Genomic DNA, 15,686 nt, shown 5'->3' with positions numbered 1-15,686 from the left:
CCAATCTGCCAATAGCTGCCCCACTTTATTTTCTTAGAGCTTGGGGTAGTTCTCTGGGCCGTAGGGCAGCGGCTGGTCGAGGTATTCAGTGGTGGGGGTCGTGAACGTCGCACACTTCTTGAAGGGGGTGTCACCAGTCCGGATATTGGAGACGCCCTGCGGGGGGGGGGGACAGTGAGAAGGCAGCTGGGGGCCGGCAAATGCACCACTGTGGGCCACCCCCTCCCTCTGCCTGTCAGGGAGCCAGCATTGTCTTGTTTTTTTTGGGTGGGGGGGCAGCCTTGTCAAGTGAAAGCAACAGGTGGAAGGGGGGGGAGGAGAGAACCCAACTCCTTCTCCCCTTCCTTTTTCAGCGCCCTCCAAAGCCTCTTCAAAGTCAGGACCACGGGGGGTGGGGGGGGAGAGAATGTAGGGCATTTGGGGTGGGGTGGGGTGTTGAGGGGGGGGCCACTCACCGGCACCTGTCGGCAGTGCTCCAACCAGAAGGTCTGCGGCTGCTCCAGGCGGTAGTCGTGGGGCTGGGGGGGGGAGAGCAAGAGTCACATGGCAGCTTCCTTTATGGGGGGTTGGGGGGCTGCAACTGGGGGGGGGCGCTTTCCTGCCCCACCCATGCCACTGCCTCTCTCTCACCTTGGTGGGGGCAGGGGCCACCGACACAAAGCCCTCTTTGCGATAGTGGTCGTGCGTGGTGGAGATGGTATCCATGGGTCCACATGGGGGGCCGTCGTCCTCTTCCTCCTTCAGCTCCTTGCTGCAGAGAAAGGCAGAGGGGGCTGGGAAGCAGCTTCTTGGAATGGGGGGGGGGCAATGTCCAGTTCCCTGCCGCTGGGAGCCCCACTGAGGAGAGATTTCCCAGGAAGATCTGAGCTTGGGGTGCTGCGTCAACCCCAAAGGAGACTGAGCAAAATTGGGCAGAGAGCTCCATCTTCCCCCCAAACCTGCCTCCCTTCTGTGGCCCTATGGGATCTGGGGGAAGGGAGGACCCCCCCCACCATGAGATCTGGGGCACGGGGGCTGGAGGCTGCACCCCAAGAGGGAAGGGGTCTCCAATATCCTTTTGTTCAGGGGTCAGCAAACTTTTTCAGCAGGGGGCCGGTCCACTGTCCCTCAGACCTTGTGGGGGGCCGGATTATATTTTGAAAGAAAAGAAAAAAAGAACGAATTCCTATGCCCCACAAATAACCCAGAGATGCATTTTAAATAAAAGGACACATTCTGCTCATGTAAAAAGACACTGATTCCTGGATCCGGCCCCCAGGCCTTAGTTTGCCTACCCATGCTTTTGTTATTCCCCACACACAGATTCCTGCCCTGCTTTCTTTTCCGTCCCTTGGCTGGAGTTACCAGGAAAGGATTGATGCAACTGGTCTTTTCTTTAATTCTTCAAACATCTTCTTCAATTCAGGAAAGGTCTACCGCGCTGGTCTCCTCACGGTGCCTGACCTGCCACGCTGGTTGGGAGGGATCAGAAGGACCCCCTCGCCCAACCCCCTGCAACAGCTCCTTCGAAAGGGGCACACTGGCATTTGGCGCCAGGCCCCTTCCATGCCACTCTCAAAGTGGGCAGCTTAACAGTCCGTGCCCTGGTCCCACTCCTCGGAGAGCCCCTTTGCTTCCACCTCTCCATTGTGCCCAGTCCCCATTTGCTCGCAGGGTCATTCCACATCAAATCAATGCAAAAAACAAGGGTTTTGCCACCCACCATCTCGGATTTTGATGAAACTTGGTGTTCACCCTTCCCTTATGGTTGAAAGAAACCGCCTTAAGTTTTTCCCCTCTATCTCAAACGGTTTTAATTTTATAGCACTTCAAAGTTTCGTGAAATCTGTGTTTCTGTCCCTCTTGAGATCCTCGACCTTGTGTGCATTTTATTTTTTTCCTCCATAACCAATGATCAGACATAAGAGACCCATAAATTTTATTCTTTGTTGAGAAAGAACATGTCTTTGCAATAATTTTCACCATCAAAAACTTTTGATTGCTTTGTGCCCTAACGCTGAAAATTTAGGTTTTCTAAATCTAGTTTTTCCACCCAAAAAGCTACATTTATACATTTTTTAAGGCATTTATAAAATCTTTTGAGTGCTGGTGCATTTTTTCCTGAAATTCTCATCATGTTATTGATCTCTATGTAAAATTTCAAAAAGATCTGATCATTGGTTATGGAGAGAAAAAATAAAATGCACACAAGATGGAGGATCTCAAGAGGGACAGAAACACAGATTTCATTAAACTTTGAAGTGCTATAAAATTAAAACCGTTTGAGATAGGGGGGGGGGACTTGAGGGGGTTTCTTTCAACCACAAGGGAAGGGTGTACACCAAGTTTCATCAAAATCCGAGACGGTGAGTGGCATGACTGAGTTGAACTGACGTGGAATGACGCTTCAATCTGCTCCCGGCAAGGGGGAACTGGGGCGGAGGAAGGGGGTGCGGTGGGGGCGGACTGCCCCAGATGTCTTCCTGGGGGGGGGGTGACATTTGGCACGCCTGCGACTCCTAAGCCTGCCCCGAGCCATTGGGGGAGGGGGGGGGGAGCTGCACTGCTTCGCCAGTGGCATTCCGCCCACTTCCTCCTTCGTTTTGATAGCTGGGGGAGGCCTGGGAGTCGCAGATGGGCACCTGAGCAGCTATCCCACGCCTGGGAGGGCACCCTCTGTGCCACACACACACCCCTCGGGAGTGCACCCGCCCTGGGCAGCGTGGGCATATGCACCGCCACTGGGGGGCACCTGCTCACCCTCTCATCTAGTAGAAAAAAGACCGTCACGGAACCGGGAAATTACACAAAACAAATGAAATACCATGAAAATCCCTGAAATGAGAAGTAATCAACTAGAAATTTTATCTTATAGAATTAAATGATAGAATTATAGAATTAAATACGAAAAATCAAAAAGTTTAAGGGAAAAGTTAGAAAAACCTAGAATTGAACAAAGCCTTAACGGGATGCTGGCTACAAACCTCGTTTCACTGAACTATTCAGATTCCTCAGAAGGAAATAGAGAAATCATAAACCTTAAATGATTACAAACTCAGGAAACGAGGTTTGTAGCCGGCATCCCGTTAAGGCTTTGTTCAATTCTAGGTTTTTCTAATTTTTTCCTTAAACTTTTTGATTTTTGTTATTTAGTTTAATTCTATAATATTTCTAGTTGATTACTTCTCGTTTCAGGGATTTTCACGGTATTTCATTTGTTTTGTGTAACACCCTCTCATCCTGGGCTGCCTTGGGGCAGGGAAGCCCAAGGACGGACTGCCCCCTCGAGCGCCAAAGCAAGTCTTCCTGGTCTGGCGGAGCCTCTGCCATTTGGGAAACGGGCGATGGCACAGCGGGTGAGACGGGGGGGGGGGGGGGCAGCTGCAGCTCTGCACAATGGAGCACCCAAATCTCTTGCAGAGCCAGACGGAAGGAAGCCTCTCTTGCCTTGCAAAGCCCATGCCAGAGGCAGGAGGAGAGGCCCAGCTGGCGGAGGAGGGGGCCACCCCCGGCTCATCTGCTGCCCTGGTGTTTTGGACTTTCTGCCCGCTGCTCACCTGTGCTTCTGGTACAGGAGCCACTCCAGCATGGCCTCGCGCTGCCCTGCGGGAGGAGGACAAGGAAGGAGGTCAGATCTCAGAAGGCAGGACAGGGCCTCAAGTGGGTGGGGAGAGGGGGGAGCAGGATGTCCTCCTCTGCCTGCACCCCACACATGCCAGTCTCCTTCGCCTCCCTGGGCAGCAGTGACGTCTTCAAGCTACAAGCCAGGGGAGGGCTCTTCCCCCCCTCTCTTGGGGCTTATATTTTGGTCTAACGCCAGAACTCTTGGGTGTCCAACGAAGCTAAATGTTGGAAGATTCAGTGCAGAGAAAGGAAGTCCTTCGTGCAGCACCGTTAAACTATGGAACTCCCTTCCACATGAGGCAGTGAGGCCACCAACTTGGATGGGTTGAAAAGGTGACGTGACACATTCATAGAGGGCAAGAGGGATATTGGAGGCTCGAAGCCACGATGGCTCAGCTCTGGCAGCAGTGCTTCTGAATCCCAGTTGCTGGAAACCACAGGAAGGGAGAGGCCTTGTGTTCAAATTCTGCTTGCTGGTCCCCCCCCAACATCTGGTGGGCCACTGTGAGAACAGGAGGCTGGACTAGATGGGTCGCTGGCCTGATCCACTAGCAGGGGTGAAATCCCCAGCAGGCTACAGAAATGTTGCACAGAAAGGCCGCCCAGTGGGCTTGGGCTGGGGGGGGCTGTGAGGGGCAGTGGGGAGAAGCTCCCCAGGAAAGGGGGACCCAGGCGAGAGGTCAAGGGCGGCTTCACTCTTTCCTCTTTATATGAGACAAAGCAGCTCAGGGTGCAAATGCAAAGGTGATCTACCCAGGTAAGCTCAGGTTACAGCTCTCCAGGCCTCACAAAGATCCCGTTTCAGCCGTGAAGCTCCAACATCATCACTCTGAGAAGACGGTCAGGTTGAGGGGAGGGGGGCCCAGGTGGCCTTCGGGGGCTTTGCCAGTGACTCCAGCTCAGCTTTGCAGGGAAGCCTTGGGAGAAAGGCACCCACAAGGGAAGGAAGAGCCCATTGCAGCACCCATGGCAATTGCTTGGAGCCTGTGGGAGCAGAGCTGGCCTGCCTACGGCGGGTGACTCTTGAGAAGCCTGATTTAGACTGGGGTGGGGGAAGCAGTTTCTGGGGGGTGGGGGCTCAAGCTGCTAAGAGCTTTGCCTGTGTGGCAGCTGGAGACGTCCAAGAGGCCAATGCCCCCCCCCCCAGAGCAGCTGGGCAGGCTCCCCCTCCTCCAGGAAGCCCCATGGAAAGGGTCCCCAGCCTGTGGCCCCTCACACTCTGGACCCCCAGAGAATGGAGGGAGGAGGTGGAGCTGCTGCCTCCCCCCCCCCAGCTCTGCGAGGGCTCAGGGCAGCGAACAGGAATGAAATGGGCTTAATCGAAACACGGAAGAAGACTCAAAGCCAAATGAAAAGGAGGAGCTAAAGGTAAAACGTCATCATTCCCGTGCTTTTCAAGGCAGCCCACACCGGAGAGCCTGGAAGGGTCCCCAGAGGGGCTGCCCCATGGAAGAGGGAGGAAGCAACAGATTCAAGTTCCAAGAAACGAGATTCCCAGTGAACAACAGGAAGGACTGTCTGATGGCAAGAGCGGTTTGGCAGCAGAAAACTGTCTCCCCTGGACGGTGGTGGCCTCTCCCTCCTTGGGGGCTGTTAAGCAGAGCTTGGGGGCCCCTCTGTCATGGATGCTTCAGCCGAGATTCCCGCATTGCAGGGGGTGGACTAGAGGACCCTCGGGGTCCCTTCTGATTCTACGCTTCGAAGGCATTTAAGGCCTGTATCTGACTGAGTTCAGGCCAAGGAGGAGCCCCTGTTTTGAGGAAGGGGCTTTGACCCACAGAGACCACCCACCCGCCTCGTGTTGCCATTTCTGCAGGAGGGCTGAGTGGTCGGAGTCCTCCAGGTCAGGGACAGAGCCGGAGGCGGGTGTGCTTTGGGTGGGTCTGGACCCAAGAACAAAAAGTGTCTGTCTGCTTAACGAGGAGAAACCGGAAAGCAAACAATAAACACTTTTGTGGCAAAGTTTTTTTCCTTGGCTGTCTGGAAAGGCCGCTCTTGGCTCTGCCCAGCCCCCCTCCCCAGATCCTCACCTCTTATGGGGAGCCCAGTCCTCCAGGGCCTGCGGTAGGCATCTTTCATGGTGGTGCTGCTGCTTAGGCCAGCCAGAAACTGCTGGGTGAGCAGCCCCCGGTGCCCGTGCCGGTAGAAGGAGGCCTCTGTGCCCCACTCGGGACAGGGCACGCGGTCCAGGTCGTTGGTGGCTCTCTGGAAGAGGGCAGAGAGGGCAGCTGCAGGTTAGCCAGAGAACCCCTTGGGCAGGGCAGGGCAGGGCAGGGGGTTGCCAGCTGCTCCCTCCCCCTGGGTTCTCCTGGCACACTCAGGGCACTCCTCCCTTTAGGCAGCGAGGGGCAGCAGATTTAGCCCAGCCACCCCACAGCCCTTGCCCGATCCCTAGAGAGTCCTTCCCCAATCAGCAAGGGAGAGGGCCTTTGATTTCTATTTTATTTATTAAATGTATATACTGCCGTTCCTCCAAAGATCTCAGGGTGGCTCACAAGATTAAAATACAGGATAAAAGTACAAAATAAGTAGGACAAAATCAAACCAAAACACTACTCCCCAACACATTTTAAAGGCTGTAGAATGTTAATCAGCCACAGGGAAAGCTGAACCAGGCATGTCAGGGAAATATAGTCCAGTTGCCCAGAATGGCAACCACGACCAAGCCAGCCCACGCAGGACAATTGAGGCACGAGGTTTTGGGGGGACAGAGTTACCTGAAGGTTGAAGGGAGTTTTGTGGTGCTGGGGGCAGGGGTCTCTCTCTTCACTCTCTCTGGAGATCTGATCTAGAGTGGTGCATGCTCTAGTTATCTCCCACTTGGGCTCCTGCAATGCGCTCTATGTGGGGCTACCTTTGAAGGTGACCCGGAAACTACAACTAATCCAGAATGCGGCAGCTAGACTGGGGACTGGGAGTGGCTACCGGGACCATATAACACCGGTCCTGAGAGATCTGTATTGGCTCCCAGTACGTTTCCGAGCAAAATTCAAAGTGTTGGTGCTGAAGGAGCATCTCCACCCTTAACATTCAGCCCGGAAACGGAGGTCCAGCTCCGAGGGCCTTCTGGCGGTTCCCTCACTGTGAGAAGAGAAGTTACAGGGAACCAGGCAGAGGGCCTTCTCAGTAGTGGTGCCTGCCCTGTGGAACACCCTCCCATCAGATGTCAAGGAAATAAACAACTATCTGACTTTTAGAAGACATCTGAAGGCAGCCCTCTTTAGGAAAGTTTTTAATATCGTGTAATAATAATAATAATAATAATAATAATAATAATAATAATAATAATTTATTATTTATACCCCGCCCATCTGGCTGGGCTTCCCCAGCCACTCTGGGCGGCTTCCAAAAAATATTAAAATACTGTACTGCATCAAACATTAAAAGCTTCCCTAAACAGGGCTGCCTTCAGCCAGATGGGCGGGGTTTTTATTATTATTATTATTATTATTATTATTATTATTATTATCATCATCATCATCATCATCATTATCATCATCTGGTGCAGCTGAGGATTTGCTGCTGAGTCTGTGTGCCTCCATAGATCATCTACTTCCGACTAAACATTGGGAAGAACTTTCTTTTTTATTTATTTATTTTTATTATTAAAGATTTTTTGGGAGGAACTTTCTGACCGTAAGAGCTGCTTGGCAGTGGAAAAGACTCCCTTGGAATCTGGTGGACTCTCCTTCTCCTTTTAAAACAGAGGTTGAGTAGCCACCTGCCCAGGGTTCCTTAGTTGTGATTCCCAAACTGCAGGGGCTGGAACTAGATGGCCGTCAGGCGCCCGACGCCCAGGCATAGGGGCTGCTGCTGCTGCTGCTGTGGGACTGTCTCTTCACTTGGGAAATGCAGGGGGAGAAGGGAACAGGAATTCCCTGGTGACACCCCCCCCCTTGCCACCCCCTCCTGCCAGTCCAGGGGTGTGGAGCCCAGGCAACCTTACCTCCTCCTGCCAGTTGTAGATCAGGCACTTTCCCCGAATGGGGAGCTCCCTCATGGGCTCCAGGGGGACGACGGGGATGGCCTCCTGTTCCGTGGCCGGCAGCTCCCCAAGAGTGGGTCCCGGGACCCCGTGGCAGGGAGGCAGCTCCACCGAGTAGGCTGGGGTGCGGACCACCACCGGGAGATCTTCAGGCAGCATCTCCTTGGGGCCGTACACCACCACCGCCTCCTGCCCCTCCTCTCCCGGGCACAGAGGGGGCTCCGCCACGCAGCAGGGGGCTTCGGGGCCAGGAGGCACTGCTGCCTCTCCATCGCTGGGCGCAGGTGGGCCTTGAAGGGCGGGAGCCAGGCACCTGCACAGGTTCAGGAAGGGGAAAAGGCAGTCAGACTCGGCTCTGCTCCAGGCAGAAAAGTGAATGGCACAGACCCTTCGCTCCAAGAAAGAAAATGAGAAACACTGTTTATTTTTTAAATTTGCATCTTGCTCAAAAAGATAGCCAGGTGGGAGGCCTGGCAGTGCCAAAGCTGTGAGGGGGGGCTAGCCAGGTTCTGTTGACCCGGTGAAGCCTCCAGAGGGGCAGAATTGAGGCTCCCAGGCTGGGTGTGTGTGTGTACGCAGAATATTCATGAGGTATGTGTGCCAAACTGGGTCTTTGACCCAGATAAAATAAAGCCTAGGCTTCGCCTCATAATTTCATGTGGGGGGGGGGATTCCTGCTGCAACCTATAGAGCTCAGTCTTTAACTGAAGGTCAGGGAAAACATGGGGCTGGTATTTATTTTTTAAATCTGTATACCGCCCTTTAGTTGTAGATCTCAGGGTGGTTCACAACATAGGATGGCTCCAACTGCAGAGCTTTAAGAAGGGGATTCCGTGCCCAGGGCAGGAGCCACCACTAAGAAGGCCTGTCTCTGCAGCCTCTCAGCTGAATGAATCTTAAAGGAGGACACCCAAGTGAAACCTCCCAAATCCCACCTCAACATGGGCAGGTTCCTGCGGGGTGGGCAGTCCTTGAAATAACGGGCTCCCAAACAGTTTAAGGCAGGCCTGGAGCCAAATGTGGCCTTCCCTGTCCCTCTGCCTGGCCCTTGGCATTCCCAGCAGGCCACACCTCCCCTGCTCTGTGCCCTCCTCAAGGGCTTTTGCCTGGCTAGAGTTTGCTGTGAGGATGCCCCTTGCTTGCCTGGGTGGCGCCCACTTTTGATTCTGCCCACCCACCAGCATGCGGCCCCCATTCACACGTGCAGAGAGACACGTGTTCGGCGTATCCTCGCCTCCTCCCCCGCCCCGCGCGGCGGCCCCTCCCTCTGCGCCTCCCTCTCTTTCTTCCATTCCTCACCCGCCCTCCGCCTCCATCCCTCCGACCGGCGCCGCTCGGGGTGGGGGGTCCGGAGACGGCGTCGCGGAGACGCCAGACACGGACTGGGGGCCCAGCTGGCCGCTACCATGGCGACGGCGACGCAGCGCGCCCATTGGCCAGGCGGCGACGGCAGGAAAGGCTCTCATTGGCGCGCGCCGAGGGCCGCTGCCCCGCCCCTGCCCCGCCCCTCTCGCCCGCGCCAGGCTCCGCGACGGCCGGTCTCTGCCCCGACGGGCGTCCAGTGGGGACCTGCAGCCCTGCTGCCCTTGCCCGGCCGAAGAGGCTGCGCCTTGCGGGGGCCAAAGCGGGCCTGGAAGAGACGCAGCCGGCTCGCCCGCTCCCTCGGGGCCAGGGCAGGGGATCGGTGCCGGGTTTACGTATAAGCTACACAGCTATAGCTTAGGGTCCCACCAGAAAATGTAAAGAAAAAAACCTGGATGTACATTTCCAAAATATAAGATAAAAAAACAAAACCCCTACATACAGGAAGAGTGTTTTGTGTTGTGTAGGCTCCTATTAGGTCCATAAATTGCCATATAGCATATATTCAACACAAAAAAACAGCGACCATTTGTTGCTGACAAAGGACAGCTGGACATCTAATGGGCCCCATTACCTTCAGCAGCTGAGGGCCTCATCAAACCCCAATCCGGCCCTGCAGAGGATCGTGGGGGCCGAAGAGGCGCCTTCGGGTCTGGAGAGCCACACCAGGGAGTCCGGGGGACGCTGGTGGCGCGCCCCCTCGACGGCGCGTACGGTGGAGCCGAGCGTGCCCCGGGCCATGGGCAGAGAGTTTGCGAATGGCCACATCTGGCCCCCGCGCTGGGCCGGAGAGGCTCCTCCTTTCCAGGCCCCTCCCCAGCCCCGCCTGCCTCCCCCGAGCCTCTCCGGAAAGGGGCTGGCGGGCCGCGGGGCGCATCTGCCGAGCAGCTGCGGCGAAGACGACGAGGAGGCGGCGGGCGCGGGGCGTTTGCCAAGCTGTCGTGCCCGAGGGTTGCGTGCCGCCGCCAAGCTCCTTGGCCCGCGAAGGCTGCCCTCGGCTGCAGCTGTGGGTCACCACTCTGCACGTGCTCAGAAGCGAGGAGCTGATCCTGAGGCGGTTGCGTAGCTCTCCTCCAGCTCCCTCCCAGCTCGACGGCAGCCGCTGCTCCTGTTATTCATTATGGAGTTCGTTCTCCCTCCTCTGGCTCTTCTCAGAGGGCCAAATATGATGTCCCTCTCAGGCGGAGCCTCCAGTGTCCTGGTGCTTCGTTTAGTCTTCTTTGGCGATCACTCATAACTGAGTAAGATTGTCTCCCATGAACAGGGTCTTAATAGCGTGTCCGTAAGTGACTGTGGTGAGAAGAGAAGACTCCCTGGAAAAGACCCTGATGTTGGGGAAGATGGAGGGCACAAGGAGAAGGGGACGACGGAGGACGAGATGGCTGGACAGTGTTCTCTCTTTTTTAAAAAAAATAATATTTATTCCTTTTCCAACAATTTAAACACTACAAAAGAAAACACTACAAAAGAAAAAAGAAAAGAACAATACAATACAGAAACACTACATAACACTAACACATTAAACTAACAAAACAAAACAAAAACAGTTTAAAACACATCAAACAATTTCAATATCTTATCTTTCATTGACTTATTTCAGCGACCTCCTCACACCTCCCTTTTTGTATTCGACTTCTGTTAATTGTTTCAGCAATTCCTTTCCATCTTCCTCTGTTTTCTATCCTATAATTATCTTAACACATTCTAACCTTATTTTTCCCTTTAATATTCTGTTAATCTATTTATACTTAATTCCTTATAACATTTCTACTAAAGCCATATAACTTCAATCCAACATTCTTCTAACATTCATTAATTTTACAGTATTTCTGTAAATATTCTTTAAACTTTTTCCAGTCTTCTTCCACCGACTCTTCTCCCTGGTCTCGGATTCTGCCAGTCATTTCCGCCAGTTCCATATAGTCCATCAACTTCATCTGCCATTCTTCCCGGGTGGGTAGATCTTGTGTCTTCCAGTTGGACAGTGTTCTCGAAGCTACCAGCATGAGTTTGACCAAACTGCGGGAGGCAGTGGAAGACAGGAGGGCCTGGCGTGCTCTGGTCCAGGGGGTCACGAAGAGGCGGACACGACTAAACGACTAAACAACAACAAGTGACTGTGGAGGCCAATTCTGGATCCACACATCTTTCCACAGTGGGGACATTGGTTTCCAGGTGGGAGTTGATCATGGCGAGGGTTTGCCAAGCGTGCCTTCCTCTTAGCACGTTTCTCCCTTGCGCCTGAGTTCGAGTGTCTCCAAAGTCCATGATGCCTTTGGTGAAGGCTGTTCTCCAGTTGGAGCGCTCACCGGCCAGTGTTTCCCAGTTATCAGTGCTTATAACACTGTGCTTATTTACCTTGAGAGTGTCTTTAAACCTCTTTTGTTGTCCACCAGTATTTCACTTTCCATTCTTAAGTTGGGAACAGAGTAATTGCTTTGGAAGACGATAATCAGGCATCTAAACAACATGACCAGTCCAACGAAGTTGTTCACCTGTCTTCCCAAGTGATGTGTAAGATTTTTTGGAGACATCATTGAGGGAATCTTTTGAGGAGTTGGAGATGGCCTTTATAAGTGATCCATGTTTCACAAGCGTACAGTAAGGTTGGTAGTACAATAGCTTTGTAAACGAATCTGCACTCATAGAGCTCAGGTGATGTTGGATTTTGGCATCAGTGTCAGCCCTTGTGGAAAGATAACTGCCCAGGTAGGAGAAGTGATTGACACTTTCCAACATTACACCATTCCAGAGCTTCAGGCCTGTATGTTTCTTCTCCATGACCTTCTGCGTGCAGAGAGGATGATCTCCTCAGTTTACTAGCTGAGTGCTGGTCAGGCCAGGCATAACCTAGAGCTCCCCCCCCAATGGCTGAGACACTTGCTTCTGGATCACGTCTTCCCCCTAAGCACTTCCAGTCCTGGCAGGAGTGGGGGATTCCCAGCCCTCCCCACCACCACAATATTATTATTATTTTACTTTCAATCACACAAAGCAGTTCACAATTTGTGTTATGCTTATTATTCTTTTTTAATTAGGACACCCACAGCCCACCCTCTCTATGACAGAATCAAACTCAAGGCAACTTACAAACAGAACTACAAATCACAACAGAAAAGGTGCCAGACCTGATTTAAAAAGCACCAAGTGAAAACAGCAGCAGAAAACATCACCATGTACTGCTCTATGTTATTAATGTTTCCCTTAAAAAAATTAACCTAGTTTGTACTCAATAATGCCTGAAATAGAGAGCAATTTTGTGTAATATATATTATATATTATACTACTGAGAAAATCTGTTAGAAATATTGAAGCCACAATAGGGGAAAGGGGGCAGAATTCCTGCATTTGTTATAATGGTTACATTTATAATCTCTGTATTGACAGACACCCTTTTGTATTTTTTCCATAAAATCAATTTTAAAAAATCACACAATCAACAGCTGAGCAAAACTAAATAAAAATGCACTCAGGGCTCCAGCATAAGAAATGCCCATCAGAATAAAACAGTCGTAAGAGCCTTTTAAAAACCAGAGCAGGCTAATTGGTGGGTGACAGCCCCACCGGGCCAGACAGGCATTGCCAGAGTTTAAGGTGCCCCACTTTGAAAGCCCCCACTCTCAGCCCCAGGCTGCAATTCAGCTGCTTAAGGCACAGCAAACATTGACATCATGGTGCAAAACAATAAAAACTATTTATGCAAATATTTCGAATGGCAGGAGAGTGACAGAAGCTTCTGCCCTTGCAGCAGAATGTCAGCCATATTGAGAGGCCGAAATGGGGGCTCCCACGTGGTTCTCGCTGGAAAGACCCCCCCCCCAATTAACAGGAGAAGTATGGCAAAGCTGCCTCTGGCTCCTGTGTGCACGCCATGAAAAATGATGGTTGGGTTTTTGTTGTTGTTTTAATGGAGCCTGGAAAGAGAGTTCTGGAAACTCCACCCGTCTCCCAATTGTGCCCAGCCTGGTGGAGAGGCCAGACAGCCCCACTTGCAGCCTGGGGGCGGTGGGGGGGGGCAGGGGCAGCTGTTTGGCAGTCAATTGGGTGCCTGGTGGAGGAGCCTGTTGCTGCTGCTGCACTCTGGACCCCCCAGGCCTGTGGGACTAAGAATAGCCTGGCCTGGCCCTGCTGCAGAGCCTGCACCAGCCGCTCTCCCTCTGCTGTGGGTCGGGAGGAGGAGGCAGCTGGCCTGGCACAAGGAGGTTTCCGAGGGCCCTGGCCCAGCCTTTGCTTCTGAGGCTGCTCCCTCGCTCGCCCCACGTGCGCCACGAAAGTGGGATGGCGGGAGGAGAAGTTCAGGTCTGGGCCTGCAGCTTCTCCCTGGGAGGAAGTGGCCCTGGCAGAGGCTTGCCTGCTTGTGCCAAGGGGCCACTGCAAAGCAGGCCAGGCCAGCCCAGGCTCTGAAGCCTCGCACCTGGAAAGCCCTCTCTGGGATGGAGGCTCATCTACAAGGACAGGAGCCACCAGAAGTTCACTCTTCCTCCACCTCTGCCATTGTTCTCCCAGTTCAATGACCATAAAACACCAAACCCCGTCCTGGGCGCTGTGCATAAACAAGCAAGCCCCCCGCCAGCCCCCCATGTGTTCCCATGTCTCAGGTTGGGTCTGCAGGACCATCTGAGCCAAAAGGGGGGTCCATGTGTGGCTTTGGGATCTCAAGAGTCTAGCTGGTGAGTGTGGAGAAGCAGCCACTCCTTGGCACTGCCCTCACGCCACTCTTTCAAAGCACCCACCTCCCAGCACCCTTTGTGCCCTTTCCAGCTTCGAGTTAAGGAACCCTAAACCCACACACAGCACTTGGGGGGGGGGTGCCTGTGGGGCAGGGGACTCACTCCAAAGGGAAAGGACTCTCCTTTATGGGAAATTTTTGATGCTTCCATTGTGGTTCCTGAATTACAAAGGGTTGGACTGGATGGGGATCCCTTCCCCCTCTGTTGCTGCCATCCATCTGTCTGGAGAGACAAGGGAGTGTGCCTCTGGGGGCTGGAGAATCACAGCAGCTGCTGTGGCTGCAGAGTCCGGTAACTTGTACCTCCTGCCTCCTGCCTCGTGTTGGCTGCGTTCGCAGCACCCAGCTGACCACCCCAGGGTGCAAGCTTGTGTTTAGAGGTCCTGGACTGCCCAGACGACCAGCCCTCCCTCTTCCAAGGGAAAGCGGAGCAAGACGTTGGCACCAGCTCGGCTGCAGGAGTTGCCCAAAGGAGGAGGCATACCAGGCACCATCCCACCCCTTCAGGGACTCCAGGTTTGTGAAGAATTTACTCCCGAGCCTGTTCTTCTCCTGAAGATGTAATTCCATAATTTTGGGTGCACCAGGGGGGTGCAAATGGAAGCAGCCTTGGAGAGCCTCACCAGGGAGAGCTGCTGGAGGGCAGCCCTCCAAGGCCCCCAGGCCGTGAGGTCTCCCCTTGGGTTGACCTCTGGGGGCCCTTGGCTCCCCGCTTCTGTGGCACAGGCAGCTCCTTCAGGCCTCTCCCTGCCCCCACCGTGTGCTCAGGGCTCTGCTATTTGTTGACTTTGGCTGGAGGAGTCAATGACCGATGGGGCTTGGCAATGTGTGTGTGTGTGTGTGTGTGCGCGCTGGGGGGGGGGCTGTTTGCCTTTCATTAGGAAACTCCTAACAGCCCACCAGGGATGACGCAAGTCCCCAAAGGAGACTGGAGGGGGTGGGGGCGGAGTTCTCCCTTGGTAGCCTCAGCTGCTCCCAGACATCTCGGTGGCTGTCAGGGCCTGGCCTTGGACTGTGGGCAGCTGAGCGGGGGCGGGGGGGCATCTCTCGCTTGCCTGGCTCTGGCTCCAACCCCACTGCTTCCAGGGCTCTTCAGGGCTGGGGTGATTCTGCTCTGGCCCCTTTAAGTCTGTGGGTCACTAACCCCTCTTGTATTTTTTAGCTCTACCCCCCCCCCCAATTTGCAGATGGTGTCTTGGCTGCCCCAGAGAACATGGGGTTGGACTAGATCAGGCATCCCCAAACTCAGCCCTCCAGATGTTTTGGGACTACAATTCCCATCATCCCTGACCATTGGTCCTGATGGGAGTTGTAGTCCCTAAACATCTGGAGGGCCGAGTTTGGGAATGCCTGGACTAGATGTTCCTTGGGGGTCCCTTCCAACTCTACCCAAAGTCTCTGCCACTCAGTGTGAAGGATACACAGCTCAATTGGCCAAGGGCCAATTTCCTCTGATGCCCCTGCCCTTCACCCCAAGAGCTCCAGGCAGTGGGGGGTCCTGGGGAGCCTCTGCAACAGCCCCCCCCCCCCGTTTCTCCTCAAGGAAGAACCACACAGCCTCTCCAGAGGTGAACTGTGGCTTCCCTTTGCTCACTGCCTGGCAGAAGCCAGAGAAAACCGGCCTGGCCCACGAGGGCCTATTTTTACTTCTAAAAGGTTGCGCATCGATCGCTTCCTGATGGCAGCAGCAAAATGTCTCCTAGGTCAGGATTTCTGCTGGAAGGAAATGGAGAGATGGGCCGGCCTTCAACCTGGGCTTGCGAGAGCAAATCTTGAGGCGTCCTCGGCAGGCTAAAATGATCCTCATGGGCTTAGAGAGGGCAGAATTAAAAGCAGAAGAAGACTGGAAACTCTGCAATTGTTTGTCAGATTGTGAAAAGGGCAGGACTGAGGCGACAACATGTGTGTGAAACACCACAATATGCAGGTTTAAATTTAGACGTGTACGGTGCAATTATTATTGTGCAATCTTGACGTTTTCTAAGCATGTTTAGAAAGGCAGTGATG

The 15,686-nt window shown here is 53.6% G+C and overlaps 1 protein-coding gene across 1 annotated transcript; it reads right to left on the bottom strand.

The window, feature by feature from the left end:
• Positions 1 to 4: 4 nt before the first annotated feature.
• SPAG8 (sperm associated antigen 8) lies at positions 5 to 9,069 on the bottom strand. Its single transcript, XM_028748190.2, is given in 7 exon segments — positions 5 to 156; positions 456 to 536; positions 538 to 751; positions 3,537 to 3,582; positions 5,634 to 5,808; positions 7,550 to 7,901; positions 8,888 to 9,069. Coding segments are annotated over 7 exon segments (1,158 nt in total). The 5' UTR covers positions 9,055 to 9,069; the 3' UTR covers positions 5 to 33.
• Positions 9,070 to 15,686: the final 6,617 nt, after the last annotated feature.

This window comes from Podarcis muralis, chromosome 11, assembly GCF_964188315.1.
Source record: "Podarcis muralis chromosome 11, rPodMur119.hap1.1, whole genome shotgun sequence".
Lineage (NCBI taxonomy): Eukaryota > Metazoa > Chordata > Lepidosauria > Squamata > Lacertidae > Podarcis > Podarcis muralis.
Note: the sequence above shows the minus strand (reverse complement) of the source record. Positions and strands in the feature narration are given on the sequence as shown.